The sequence below is a fragment of the Microcaecilia unicolor genome, chromosome 6 (assembly GCF_901765095.1).
Source record: "Microcaecilia unicolor chromosome 6, aMicUni1.1, whole genome shotgun sequence".
NCBI lineage: Eukaryota > Metazoa > Chordata > Amphibia > Gymnophiona > Siphonopidae > Microcaecilia > Microcaecilia unicolor.
The window spans coordinates 97,516,347-97,532,025 of NC_044036.1; the positions used below are offsets into that span (position 1 = coordinate 97,516,347).

The 15,679-nt window shown below is 42.7% G+C and overlaps 1 protein-coding gene across 1 annotated transcript in view; it reads right to left on the bottom strand.

The window, feature by feature from the left end:
* CEP350 (centrosomal protein 350) overlaps window positions 1-15,679 on the bottom strand; it is a 411,134-nt gene that overhangs the window by 172,146 nt on the left and 223,309 nt on the right. The window contains exon 21 of the mRNA XM_030208006.1: window positions 4,190-4,309. Within this exon, the coding sequence (XP_030063866.1) occupies window positions 4,190-4,309 (120 nt within the window). The remainder of the gene's footprint in view (window positions 1-4,189; window positions 4,310-15,679) is intronic.

Sequence of the window (15,679 nt, forward strand, 5' to 3'; positions counted from 1 at the left end):
TTTTCCTGCTGGTTATCCCTCTTCTTATGCACCCAAGCATCCTACCGGCTTTGACCGTCGCCTTTTCTACCTGCTTGGCCACCTTAAGTTCTTCGGACACAACCACCCCCAAGTCCCGCACTTCTTCCGTACACAGAAACACTTCACCCCCAATACTGTACTGTTCCCTTGGATTACTGTAACCCAAGTGCATGACCCTACATTTCTTAGCATTAAATCTTAGTTGCCAATTTTCAGACCAGTCTTAAAGCTTCATTTAATTGTTTCATTATCTTGTATTCCTACAAGATAAAGAAGCTCTGCTGAGGTTATATTTTAAAAATATTCATCCGGAATTTAAAGGCAGTAAAGTATCAATATTCCCAGATATTTCTCGTTGGTCTCAACAGAGAAGAAATAAATTCCTAGAGATGAAACAAGAATCTTTGGCTATTAAGGCAAACTTTCAACTGCGTTTTCCATGCAAGTGTTTGTTGACTTTAAATGATAAAAGATACATTTTCTTTGACCCTGAACAATTACGTACTTTCCTTAATGCACAAGGTGATAAAGGTTAAGTCCATATAAAGAAAAGGTTGTATAATTAAAGGGTAACCTCCTGCTTATTTCTTCTTAAAGTCTATACTATGTTTAAGTTCCAACTTCCATTGTTTTTCAAACTATCTTGAATTCTCATATTGCTTAGTGGACTATAAAACTAATATAATTGTGGAATAGTGTTAGTATATTTGATTATCCTTTGTAAAAATGTTGCAATATTGGTGTATCTTATCAAAGATGGTATCTTTGTATTTAATGAAAATTAATAAACAAATTTAAACATAAAGCTTCACTAGATCCTTCCTTATACCATCCACACCCTCCGGGGTGTCCACCCTATTACAGAGTTTGGTATAATCCGTAAAGAGACAAGCCTTCCCTGACAGCCCTTCTGCAATATCACTCACAAAGATGTTAAAAAGGGTCGGCCTGAGGACCGAACCCTGCAGCACACCGATAACATCCCTTTCATAAGAGCAAACTCCATTTACTACTACTCTGTCTCCTCTCATTTAACCAGTTTTTAACCCAGTCAGTCACTTTAGATCCCATACCAAGGGCACTCAGTTTATCAGTTGTGTGTGCAGAATCGTGTCAAATGCTTTGCTAAAATCCAAGTACACCACACCTAGCACCCTTCCCACGTCTAACTGTTTGGTCACCCAGTCAAAGAAATCAATCAGAATCATCTGACATGATCTGCCTCTAGTGAAGTCATGCTGCCTCAGGTCCTGCAGTCAATTCGATGCTGCCTTGGGACCTGCAGTCCATTTGATTCGAGAAACCTCACAATCCTTCCCTTTAGAAGCGTTTCTATTAGTTTACTCACCACCGAAGTCAGACTGACAGGTCTGTAATCCCAACCTCCTCCTTACTTCCGCTCTTGTGAAGAGGGACCACATCCGCCATTCTCCAGTCATCCGGGACCACTCAAGACTCTAAGGAGTCATTGAAGAGGTCAGACAGCGGAGCCGCCAGAACATCTCCAAGTTCCTTAAGCACCCTCGGATGTATCCCATCAGGCCCCATTGCTTTATCTAGTTTAGCTAGCTCCTCACAAACACGGTCCCGGTCTACCACACATCCTTCCCCCTTAGCCAGTTGATGTAGTGTATCTAGATTTTCAGAAAGTTTTTGACAAAGTACCTCCTGAGAAAATTAAAGTCATGGCATAGGAGGCAATGTCCTTCTGTGGATTATTGGACAGAAAACAGAGGGGAGGGTTAAATGGGCATTATTCTCAATGGAGGAGGATGAACAGTGGTGTGCCGCAGAGATCTGTACTGGGACCGATGCTATTTAACATACTTATAAATGATCTGGAAATCGGAATGATAAATGAGGTGATTCAATTTGCAGATGACACAAAACTATTCAAAATTGCCAAAACGCATGTGGATTGTGAATTTCGGGCAGCCAAATGGCAGATGAAATTTAATGTTGACAAATGCAAAGTGATGCATGCCGGGAAGAATAATCCGAATCATAGTTATCTGATGCTAGGGTCCACCTTCGGAGTCAGCACTCAAGAAAAATATCTAGGTATCATTGTAGAAAACAGGCTGAAATCTTCTGCCCAGTGTGCATCAGTGGCCAATAAAGCAAACAGGATGCTAGGAATTATTAGGAGAAGGATGCAAAATAAAACCTAAAATATTATAAGGCCTCTGTATCGCTCCATGGTGCGACTTCACCTTGAGTATTGTATTTAATTCTGGATGCTGTATCTCTAAAAAGATAAAGCAGAATTAGAAAAGGTTCAAAGAAGAGCAACCAAAATGATAACAGGGGATGGAAATGTTCCCGTATGAGGAAAGGCTAAAGAAGTTAGGGCTCTTCAGCTTGGAAAGGAAATGGCTGAGTGGGGATATGATTGAGGTCTATAAAACCCTGAGTGGTGTGGATCAGGTGGAGGTAAATCGATTTTTCACTCATTCAAAAATTACAAATAACAGGGGACACTCAATGAAATTGCATGGAAATACTTTTAAAACAAATAGGAGGAAATATTGTTTCACTTAAAGAATAGTTAAGATCTGGAACTCATTGCTGGAGGATGTAGTAACAGCGGTTAGTGTATCTGGGTTTAACAAAGGTTTGGACAAGTTCCTGGAGGAAAAGTCCATAGCCTGCTATTGAGATGGACCTGGGGGAAGCCACTGCATGCCCTGGGATTGGTAGCATAGAATGGTGCCACTAATTGGGTTTCTGCCACGTACTTGTGACCTGGATTGGCCACTGCTGGAAGCAAGATACTGGGCTTGATGGACCACTGGTCTGACCCAGTATGGCTATTCTTATGTTCCCTATTAGAGGGACTGGAGGATCTGAGAGTGGGGCACCCCCTTGGTGGATCTTTTTGCCACATCTCAACAACAAGATTCCCAGTTCTGCTTAAGACTCAGGTTGCACGACAGACCATCGTTGGATGCATTCCTCCTCGATTGGAGGAAGGGTTTCCTGTATGCATATCCTCCAGTCCCTCTAATAGGGAACATAAGAATAGCCATACTGGGTCAGACCAGTGGTCCATCAAGCCCAGTATCCTGCTTCCAACAGTGGCCAATCCAGGTCACAAGTACGTGGCAGAAACCCAATTAGTAGCAACATTCCATGCTACCAATCCCAGGGCAAGCAGTGGCTTCCCCCATGTGCATCTCAATAACAGACTATGGACTTTTCTCCAGATATGCTAACTGCTGTTATCACATCCTTCGGCAGTGAGTTCCAGAGCTTAACTATTATTTGAGTGAAAAAATATTTCCTCCTATTTGTTTTAGAAGTATTTTCATGTAATTTCATCGAATGTCCTCTGGTCTTTGTACTTTTTGAAAGACTGAAAAATCGATTCACTTCTACCTGTCCTACACCACTCAGGATTTTACACACCTCATACCCCCCTCAGCCGTCTTTTCCAAGCTGAAGAGCCCTAACCTCTTTAGCCTTTCCTCATAAATGAGGTGTTCCATCCCCTTTATCATTTTGGTTGCTCTTCTTTGAACCTTTTCTAATTCCACATGCATGGTAGAACACTGCCAAAGGCTTCTTAAAGATATAGAAAACTGGGTAGAATTCCTGTCGAGGCTCTGTCAGATGACATCACCCAGGTGCGAAATAATGTCCTGCTTGTCCTTGGAGAACACTTTCCACAGAAAGGGTGATAATACCTGAAATATCCTCCCAATGGAGGAGGTGTGGACCAAAAACATAATGGAATTTGAAAGGGCAAGAGATACAGAGAGACAGGATCTCTATAAAGCAAGAGAATGGAAACAAAGTAATAGAACATTCCACAAAAAGCAAAACTTACAAATTTCACACTTTATTAAAAACAAAAGGCATAGAGGGAGTAACCTGTGCAGAACATCAGGTAGAACCCTAAACTAAGGAACAGAAGGGGTAACCTGCACAGAGTGGCAATTACAACCCTAAATGAAGGCAGAGAGCTACAGGTATAACCCACAGCCACTTTCCTAGGCAGACTAGATGAGCCATGCTGGTCTTTATTTGTCATCAATAATTATGTTACTTACAATTCATTATCTATGTCATATACCAGAGTCTGTAGTTCCCTTTGTTCTCTTTCAATTATCTCTTACCCCAGTTACCATGGCTGAAAAAAAATGTTAGGTATAGCAGACTATCTCACCTCCGGTCATGGTTCTTGGATCTTGAAGACTCTGAGTAACTATCATACAAAGGTGAGTAGTGTTGCTTGGAGTCAGCTTTTTCGTCATTAACCTGAGCAGAAGTGCTTGCTTCACCTTTCCTGCAATAAGGAAAGATTGTATAACATAAAGACATTGTTTGCTTAAAAAGCAAAACATTTAAAACAAGGTGAAATTTGTTTTTGTCTGCTAATTTCCTTTCCACCAATGCTGCTAGACCAGTTCAGAGTGACAGCACATGGAAGCAGAGAACTGAGCTTTCGGGTACAAATCAAAGTAGGGTATACACAAAAAGAAGCACATATGAGTTATCTTGTTGGGCAGACTGGATGGACCGTGCAGGTCTTTTTCTGTCGTCATCTACTATGTTACTATGTATGTATCATCAATATAAGGAGTGATGAAGAATGGAACTTGCCAGTATATAAATGAAAATATGTTTTTGAGGAAGACTCATTGGGAAGATTTCTTCTAATGGAGAGGATGTTACAGCTGAGAAGTAGAACTATGTATTGCCCAAAATGGTGATGTGGTTTTACCTTGGAAGGAGATTGAGGTTAGAAATACACAGCACCATAAGGCATTGTGGTTTTGATCAGATTTGGTGAATAATAGGAAGGAATAGAGAAGACTGGAAAAAAGGTAGAGATGAACTATGAGGGTTGAGGATAGAAATGAGTGGAGGTAGAAATGGGAGGAGAAAATGTATAAAATCTATAGCAGGCAGATAGCAAGAAATACAGAAGAAGCAACAAGAGGATCACGGAAGAGACTACCGGATTAAGCTCAAAGAAAGAGGGAAATGCGGCTATAAAACTGCAGGCAGAAAAAAATGGCTAAAGATGTAGAGAGAGCTGACAAGATCTTTTTCAGATATACTGGGGAAAGGAGAAAAGACAGGAATGGAATTGTAAGATGGAAGGATGTTGAGAATAGTTATGTGGAGAGTGATGAGGATAAAGCAAAAGTGTTAAACAAATACTTTTCTTCGGTGTTCACAGAAAAAAAATCCTGGAGAAGGATCACAGTCAGCTACCAAGGGTATATCTGGGAATGGAGTGGATCCTGTACCCTTCATGGAAGAAAGCATTTATAAACAGCTTGAAAATCTGAAAGTGGACAAAACTATGGGGGCCACATGAAATTCATTCCAGGGTACTGAGGGAGCTCAGAGAAGTCCTGGTGGGACCTCTTAAGGATTTATTCAATAGATCTTAGAGACGGGAGAGGTTCCGTGGGACTGGAGACAAGCTGATGTGGTCCCTCTTCACAAAAGTGGAAACAGGGAAGAAGTGGGAAACTACAGGCCAGTAAGACTCAGGTCAGTGGTAGGAAAAATAATGGAGTTGATGCTAAAGGAAAGGATAATTGATTTCTAGAAGCCAACGGGTTGCAGGGTCCGAGGCAACAAGGCTTTACCAAAGGAATCTGATTGACCTCTTTGACTGGGTGATCAAAGAACTTGAAGGACATGTGCTAGATGTAATCTACTTGGATTTCAGCAAAGCCTTTGATACGGTCCCTCACAGAAGACAGATGAATAAGATGAGAGGGCAGAACTTAGGATCCAAAGTGGTGAAGTGGATTGGAAACTGGTTGACCAACAGGTGACAGTGGGTGGTGGTAAATGGAATCTGCTCAGAAGAAAGGAAAGAGAGTACAGTGAAACCTCGGTTTTCGTCGATTTTTTGGGCGAAACTTTTGTCTCAGTTTTCGTTGGTCACTTCGAAATTCGTCGGCGTGCCGATGCTGCTAATTTTCCATTTTCACGTGTCATTCTTCTGGGGCGTTCTTCTAGGGCGTCGTTTTGCCAACACTGGTTGTGGGATCACACTGCTGCTTCAAATTGCCTACTGTTTGATGAAAAAATTTTGTCATTTTGCCAACACTACTGGTTGTGGGATCACACAGTCAATTGTTTATTTAGGTAATTCCATGGGTTTGGAGGTGAGTGGTGAGGATGTGGAAGAGTTGGTGGATGACCACAGTGAAGAACTCACCACTGAAGAGCTGCAAGACCTTCAACTAGAAGTGCAACAGACGGAAGATGAAGAAGTTGCTTCGGATAAGGAGGAAGAAACAGTACAGAATGTGCCTTCTTCAGAGATTAAGGACATCTTCTCCATGTGGAGTAAAGTACAGGTGTTTGTGGAGAAAAATCACCCAGACAAAGCTGTTGCAAGCCGTGTCTGCAACTTGTTTAATGATAATGCCCCATTTTAGGCAAATCTTAAAGAGGCGACAGAAACAAGCCTCTTTGGACAGGTTTCTTATGTGGCATGGGTCCACAGACTCTGAAGCTAGTCCTAGTGCCAAAAGAACAAGAAGGGAAGTGACCCCTCCAGAAGCTGGTCCTAGTGCCAAAAGAACAAGAAGGGAAGTGACCCCCCACCCCCCAGAAACTGGTACTAGTGCCAAAAGAACAAGAAGGTAAGTGACCCCCCCAGATTGTGTCCTTATGGAGGGAGATCCCCCTTCCAAACAATAATACAGTATCTGCTCCTCTTTCTCCATCTTCCATACATCAAGAAGAGTCTTCAAAAAGGTAAATGCCATGTTAAATATTCATCTATTCTACACATTAGTCTTTTTTATTCATTTAAAAGAATTTAGAAGAAAAATTGCTTGTTGTCTCAGTTTTCGTCAGTTTCGGTTTTCGTCGATAATTTTCGGACGAATTATCGACGAAAACCGAGGTTTCACTGTAGTAGAGTGCCTCAGGGGTCGGTGCTGGGGCCGATTCTGTTTTATATACAGTGGTGGAAATAAGTATTTGATCCCTTGCTGATTTTGTAAGTTTGCCCACTGACAAAGACATGAGCAGCCCATAATTGAAGGGTAGGTTATTGGTAACAGTGAGAGATAGCACATCACAAATTAAATCCGGAAAATCACATTGTGGAAAGTATATGAATTTATTTGCATTCTGCAGAGGAAAATAAGTATTTGATCCCCCACCAACCAGTAAGAGATCTGGCCCCTACAGACCAGGTAGATGCTCCAAATCAACTCGTTACCTGCATGACAGACAGCTGTCGGCAATGGTCACCTGTATGAAAGACACCTGTCCACAGACTCAGTGAATCAGTCAGACTCTAACCTCTACAAAATGGCCAAGAGCAAGGAGCTGTCTAAGGATGTCAGGGACAAGATCATACACCTGCACAAGGCTGGAATGGGCTACAAAACCATCAGTAAGACACTGGGCGAGAAGGAGACAACTGTTGGTGCCATAGTAAGAAAATGGAAGAAGTACAAAATGACTGTCAATCGACAAAGATCTGGGGCTCCACGCAAAATCTCACCTCGTGGGGTATCCTTGATCATGAGGAAGGTTAGAAATCAGCCTACAACTACAAGGGGGGAACTTGTCAATGATCTCAAGGCAGCTGGGACCACTGTCACCACGAAAACCATTGGTAACACATTACGACATAACGGATTGCAATCCTGCAGTGCCCGCAAGGTCCCCCTGCTCCGGAAGGCACATGTGACGGCCCGTCTGAAGTTTGCCAGTGAACACCTGGATGATGCCGAGAGTGATTGGGAGAAGGTGCTGTGGTCAGATGAGACAAAAATTGAGCTCTTTGGCATGAACTCAACTCGCCGTGTTTGGAGGAAGAGAAATGCTGCCTATGACCCAAAGAACACCGTCCCCACTGTCAAGCATGGAGGTGGAAATGTTATGTTTTGGGGGTGTTTCTCTGCTAAGGGCACAGGACTACTTCACCGCATCAATGGGAGAATGGATGGGGCCATGTACCGTACAATTCTGAGTGACAACCTCCTTCCCTCCGCCAGGGCCTTAAAAATGGGTCGTGGCTGGGTCTTCCAGCACGACAATGACCCAAAACATACAGCCAAGGCAACAAAGGAGTGGCTCAGGAAGAAGCACATTAGGGTCATGGAGTGGCCTAGCCAGTCACCAGACCTTAATCCCATTGAAAACTTATGGAGGGAGCTGAAGCTGCGAGTTGCCAAGCGACAGCCCAGAACTCTTAATGATTTAGAGATGATCTGCAAAGAGGAGTGGACCAAAATTCCTCCTGACATGTGTGCAAACCTCATCATCAACTACAGAAGACGTCTGACCGCTGTGCTTGCCAACAAGGGTTTTGCCACCAAGTATTAGGTCTTGTTTGCCAGAGGGATTAAATACTTATTTCCCTCTGCAGAATGCAAATAAATTCATATACTTTCCACAATGTGATTTTCCGGATTTAATTTGTGATGTGCTATCTCTCACTGTTACCAATAACCTACCCTTCAATTATGGGCTGCTCATGTCTTTGTCAGTGGGCAAACTTACAAAATCAGCAAGGGATCAAATACTTATTTCCACCACTGTATTTGTGACAGACATTGCTGAAAGGTTAGAAGGAAAAGTTTGCCTTTTTGTGGATGACACAAAAATAGCCAATAGAGTGAATACCATGAGAAGGGGGATCTCCAAACAGAAGAATGGTCAATGGTCTGGCAGTTAAAATTTAATGCGAAGAAGTGCACAGTGATGTTGCAGAAATCCAAAAGAGATGTAACAGATAGGAGGGGAGAGATTGGTAAGCTCAGCTCAGGAAAGGGACCTGGGGGTGATGGTGTCCAAGGATCTTGACGAAACAATTCAAAAAGGCAGTGCCTGCGGCTAGAAGGATGCTAGGCTGCATAGAGAGGGGTATAAACAGAAGAAAGGAGGTGTTGATGCCCCTGTATAACTCGTTGGTGAGGCCCCACTAGGAGTACTGTGTTCAGTTTTGGAGGCCATACCTTGCTCAAGATGCAAAAAGTCTTGAAGCAGTTCAGAGAAAAGCAACAAAAATGGTATGGGGTTTGTGTACCAAGATGTACAAGGAGAGACTTGCTGACTTAAACATGTATACCCTTGAGGAAAGGAGAAACCGGGGTGACATGATACAGACGTTCAAGTCCAATAGTACCATAGCCTAGGGTCTGACATGACTAAAAGAAAAACATTCAACAACTAAATAATATCATTAATATTTTGAATGACACATTGTCTTTGGCACAGGAGGAGGTCTTGGCTAAAGGTTTATCATTTGTACCTTCTAATAGATACGACGCTTTTGAGACCAGACGTGGCTTATATCGTTTTTTTTAGGGACTTAAGATTGCGTTTACATTTTGGTGACACTGGGGATATAGGGGATGATCCGATGTTACCTCGTACAGGGTATAAATCCAGGTGGGTTCCTCCTGGGACAGTGGACCCTTTGATTCAAGCTTATCAAAAACTGGTGCTGAACGATATAGCCAAGATGGAAGCCCTTGGGGGAAGGGAGTGTAGTAATATTTCTGGTTTACAGCGACGGGGCATTCAGGATTTAGCTAGCAACCATCGAATAGTGGTTCAAAGGGCTGATAAGGGAGGGTCCGTTGTAGTTATGGATAGGGAAAAATATGTTCAGGAGGCGATTGGACAATTAGGTCAGACCCAATATTATAAATGAGATTGAGAAATGTGTGGGTAAAGCCGTCATTGAGGGTATCTTCACGAGGGCGGAACAAAGTTTTTTATGTCATCCTTATCCTAAGATACCATATATTTATTTTGTCCCGAAAATTCATAAGTCTACAACGGACCCTCCAGGTCGCCCTATTGTTTCCACTAGGGATTCAGTGCTGGAGCCCCTGTCTAAGTATATTGACAAGTTGCTTAACCCTATGGTCAAAAAAGCGGATTCGTATGTGAGGGATTCTATGCATTATATACAAATGTTGCAGAATTTAGAACCTCAATTGGACGATGACTTTTATATGGTGGGTTTAGATGTCGTGGCCCTATATACAAACATCCCTCAGGACAAAGCCATACAGATAGCCTATGACCAATCTGAGAGGATGCACATGCCGGCATCAAAAATTGAGGTGTTAAAACAGCTGTTGACGTGGGTGGTATGTCATAATTATTTTGAATTTGAGGACCAATTTTACAAACAGGTCCAAGGGGTAGCTATGGGGGCGACTGTAGCGCCCTCTATAGCTTGCCTCTATATGACTCAGTTCGAGAGACGGCATGTGTACGAGTCTCAGTGGTGCAGGTATATCGTGTCATGGAAGCGATATATTGATGACGTGGTTTTGTTCTGGTGGGGCCCTATCGCAGAATTGCGGGCCTTCTTGAGGTATTTAAATACCGCGGACACTAACATTAAGTTTACTTCTAGAATAGCTCAAGATGAATTGGAGTTTCTTGACATCAAAATCAGTAGAACAGTTAATGGTGGTTTTATGACCACTATTTTTTGAAAACCTACCAACCGCAACACCTTATTACATTACCAAAGTTTTCATCATTATGGTTTAAAGCAGGGGGGTACCCGTCGGTCAATTGTTGCGGTTAAGACGGTTGTGTTCATCTACTTTGGAATTCAAGAAGCAGGCTAAAATTATGATTGCGAGGTTTAGAGCCCGCGGGTATCCTTCAGGGGTCCTCAAGAAAGCGTTTAAAAGGGCCCTTTATACTCACCGGTCATGGTTGTTTTTGTCAAAGCCAAGACCTCCTCGAAAAGCATTGGCATGTGTTATTCCTTTTTCACAAAAGGCATCCACTATCTGTGGGATTATACACAGGTATTGGCATGTGCTCTCAGTCCACCCAGAATTTAGGGAACACCCCAAGGTGGCGTATAGACGCCAAGCGAATGTGGGTGAACTGTTAAAAAGACCTAGTAGGATTATGGAGGAGGGTAGACACTCCCCTTGTGGGAAATGTGTATACTGTCAATATTCCTTGGATACTGGGACCATTCCTATACCCCACAGTGATAAGATATTTACATTACGGCAAAAGACCAGTTGTACCAGTTCACAGGTAGTATATTGCATCATATGCCCGTGTGGTCTTTACTACATAGGGCATACTAAACATCAACTAAAGAACAGGCTAGCTGAGCACGTTAGTAATTTACGGCTCAAGAAGATGATTAATCCTCTTGTTGCTCATTGGGATGAATTTAACCACACGATAGAACAGCTTAGGTGTGTGATCTTGACACAGATCCCTTTAAGTAACAGCGGGGGGGCAATATTAGTTTTCGTTTACTATCCATTGAGCAACGGTACATATACACGTGGGGAACAGTGGCTCCTGCAGGGCTTAATCAGGAGGTTGAGTGGGTTTGAAGTAATGTCTCTTTAAGGAAAGTAGGAGGGGTACACATGGTGTGAGCATTTAAAGATGGCCTCCTAGCCTCCCCAGATAGTTTCAGTGTTGCGGGTGTTGGCTCTTGAGCTGAGATGTCTCATTCTGGCGTGCAGCAGAATTGAAGTGAATAAAGTGAGTGGAATTATTGAGGGTATATTGTGATTTAGTGAGATAAAAGAATTTGTGTATAGAGTGGTGGTAATGGGTTTGTGTTGTTTCAGCTGGTGAGGTGGTTCCTCCTGATGAAGTGAGCGAAATGCGGTCCTGCACTGGGGAACCGGCATTCATATAAGGAACAGCTGATGAAAAATCCAGGAGAGACTAACCCATTCCTTCACCGTGTACCTGTGGAAGATTTAAAGACTATATATCAAACTATCTGGTGGACTGTTTCATAGACTATCATAACTCGATTCGTTTGTGATATTGTCAGAGTCGAAATATATTAAGTACCCGAGTGGAAAACCGGGACGGAAAATCCAAGGGGAAAATATTGTAATTTGAAACCTTGGGAGAATGTAATAACTATGAGTGACACTATTGTTTGTATATTGTAGTAAGACAATTTGAAGTGATTTTAGTCAGGTACTATGTGTGAATGGGGAATGAGTGAGTGAGTATTATTGTTTTTAAAATAGGGTAAGTGCTCAGGGTAAAAGCACATATTTTTTAATTAATATTTTTTCAATAAAGATATTTGCTACTAAAACAAGCTGGAGTGTTTGGGCAATTAATAATATTGAGTAACTCCAGTAGTTTTAACGTGTCCCTATTTAGTAGTATTGATGACTAAAAGAATCCCAAGAATAAAGTTTCTTCAACACACTTAGAGGACTAGTTTCAAAAGTATCTACCCTGGTACGATCATCAGACTGAAGGTTGCTCTTCTTGTACATAAGTACATAAGTAGTGCCATACTGGGAAAGACCAAAGGTCCATCTAGCCCAGCATCCTGTCACCGACAGTGGCCAATCCAGGTCAAGGGCACCTGGCACGCTCCCCAAACGTAAAAACATTCCAGACAAGTTATACCTAAAAATGCGGAATTTTTCCAAGTCCATTTAATAGCGGTCTATGGACTTGTCCTTTAGGGATCTATCTAACCCCTTTTTAAACTCCGTCAAGCTAACTGCCCGTACCACGTTCTCCGGCAACGAATTCCAGAGTCTAATTACACGTTGGGTGAAGAAAAATTTTCTCCGATTCGTTTTAAATTTACCACACTGTAGCTTCAACTCATGCCCTCTAGTCCTAGTATTTTTGGATAGCGTGAACAGTCGCTTCACATCCACCCGATCCATTCCACTCATTATTTTATACACTTCTATCATATCTCCCCTCAGCCGTCTCTTCTCCAAGCTGAAAAGCCCTAGCCTTCTCAGCCTCTCTTCATAGGAAAGTCGTCCCATCCCCACTATCATTTTCGTCGCCCTTCGCTGTACCTTTTCCAATTCTACTATATCTTTTTTGAGATACGGAGACCAGTACTGAACACAATACTCCAGGTGCGGTCGCACCATGGAGCGATACAACGGCATTATAACATCCGCACACCTGGACTCCATACCCTTCCTAATAACACCCAACATTCTATTCGCTTTCCTAGCCGCAGCAGCACACTGAGCAGAAGGTTTCAGCGTATCATCGACGACGACACCCAGATCCCTTTCTTGATCCGTAACTCCTAACGCGGAACCTTGCAAGACGTAGCTATAATTCGGGTTCCTCTTACCCGCATGCATCACTTTGCACTTGTCAACATTGAACTTCATCTGCCACTTGCACGCCCATTCTCCCAGTCTCGCAAGGTCCTCCTGTAATCGTTCACATTCCTCCTGCGACTTGACGACCCTGAATAATTTTGTGTCATCGGCGAATTTAATTACCTCACTAGTTATTCCCATCTCTAGGTCATTTATAAATACATTAAAAAGCAACGGACCCAGCACAGACCCCTGCGGGACCCCACTAACTACCCTCCTCCACTGAGAATACTGGCCACGCAATCCTACTCTCTGCTTCCTATCTTTCAACCAGTTCTTAATCCATAATAATACCCTACCTCCGATTCCATGACTCTGCAATTTCTTCAGGAGTCTTTCGTGCGGCACTTTGTCAAACGCCTTCTGAAAATCCAGATATACAATATCAACCGGCTCCCCATTGTCCACATGTTTGCTTACCCCCTCAAAAAAATGCATTAGATTGGTGAGGCAAGACTTCCCTTCACTAAATCCGTGCTGACTTTGTCTCATCAGTCCATGTTTTTGTATATGCTCTGCAATTTTATTCTTAATAATAGCCTCCACCATCTTGCCCGGCACCGACGTCAGACTCACCGGTCTATAATTTCCCGGATCTCCTCTGGAACCCTTCTTAAAATCGGAGTAACATTGGCTACCCTCCAGTCTTCCGGTACTACACTCGATTTTAGGGACAGACTGCATATTTCTAACAGTAGCTCCGCAAGTTCATTTTTTAGTTCTATTAATACTCTGGGATGAATACCATCAGGTCCCGGTGATTTACTACTCTTCAGCTTGCTGAACTGACCCATTACATCCTCCAAGGTTACAGAGAATTTGTTTAGTTTCTCCGACTCCCCCGCTTCAAATATTCTTTCCGGCACCAGTGTCCCCCCCAAATCCTCCTCGGTGAAGACCGAAGCAAAGAATTCATTTAATTTCTCCGCTACGGCTTTGTCCTCCTTGATCGCCCCTTTAACACCATTTTCGTCCAGCGGCCCAACCGACTCTTTGGCCGGTTTCCTGCTTTTAATGTATCTAAAAAAATTTTTACTATGTATTTTTGCTTCCAACGCTAATTTCTTCTCAAAGTCCTTTTTTGCCCTCCTTATCTCCGCTTTGCATTTGGCTTGGCATTCCTTATGATCTATCCTGTTACTTTCAGTTGGTTCTCTTCTCCACTTTCTGAAGGATTGTTTTTTGGCTCTAATGATTTCCTTTATCTTACTGTTTAGCCACGCCGGCTGACGTTTAGTCTTTTTTCCCTTTTTTCTAATACGTGGAATATATTTGTCCTGAACCTCCAGGATGGTGTTTTTAAACAGCATCCACGCCTGATGCAAGTTTTTTACTCTGCGAGCTGCTCCTTTCAGTCTTTTTTTCACCATTTTTCTCATTTTGTCGTAATCACCTTTTCTATAGTTAAACGCTAGCGTACTTGATTTCCTAGTTTCACTTCCTTCAATGCCAATATCAAAACCGATCATATTATGATCACTGTTATCAAGCGGCCCTCGTATCATTACCCCCTGCACTAGATCATGAGCACCACTAAGGACTAAGTCTAGTATTTTTCCTTCTCTTGTCGGCTCCTGAACTAGCTGTTCCATGAAGCTGTCCTTGATTTCATCAAGAAATCTTATGTCCCTTGCGTGTACAGATGTTACATTAACCCAGTCTATATGTGGGTAATTGAAATCCCCCATTATTATTGTGTTGCCCAGTTTGCTTGCGTCCCTGATTTCCTTTAACATTTCCGCATCCGTCTGTTCGTCCTGGCCAGGCGGACGGTAGTACACTCCTATCACTATCCTTTTCCCCTTTGCACATGGAATTTCAATCCACAGTGATTCCAAGGAGTGTTTTGTTTCCTGCAGAATTTTCAATCTATTTGATTCAAGGCTCTCGTTAATATACAATGCTACCCCTCCACCAATCCGATTCACCCTATCACTACGATATAATTTGTACCCCGGTATGACAGTGTCCCACTGGTTATCCTCCTTCCACCAGGTCTCAGAGATGCCTATTATATCTAATTTTTCATTTAGTGCAATATATTCCAACTCCCCCATCTTATTTCTTAGGCTCCTGGCATTCGCATATAGACATTTCAAACTATGTTTGTTGTTCCTAAGTACATCATGCTTAGTACTTGACAGTATTAATTGGCAATCTTTTGTCTGATTTTTATTGTTATTTAAAGATACCCGATCTACTACAATCTCTTTTGCAACCTCACTATCAGGATACTCTATCTTCCCTGTTATGGTGATATCTTTGAAAGATACCTTATCCCGAACCATGCTCTTTTGAGCGACTGTCGGCCTTCCCCCCATTTCTAGTTTAAAAGCTGCTCTATCTCCTTCTTAAACGCCGATGCCAGCAGCCTGGTCCCACTCTGGTTAAGATGGAGCCCATCCTTTCGGAATAGGCTCCCCCTTCCCCAGAATGTTGCCCAGTTCCTAACAAATCTAAAGCCCTCCTCCCTGCACCATCGTCTCATCCACGCATTGAGACTCTGGAGCTCTGCCTGTCTCTTGGGCCCTGCGCGTGGCACAGGT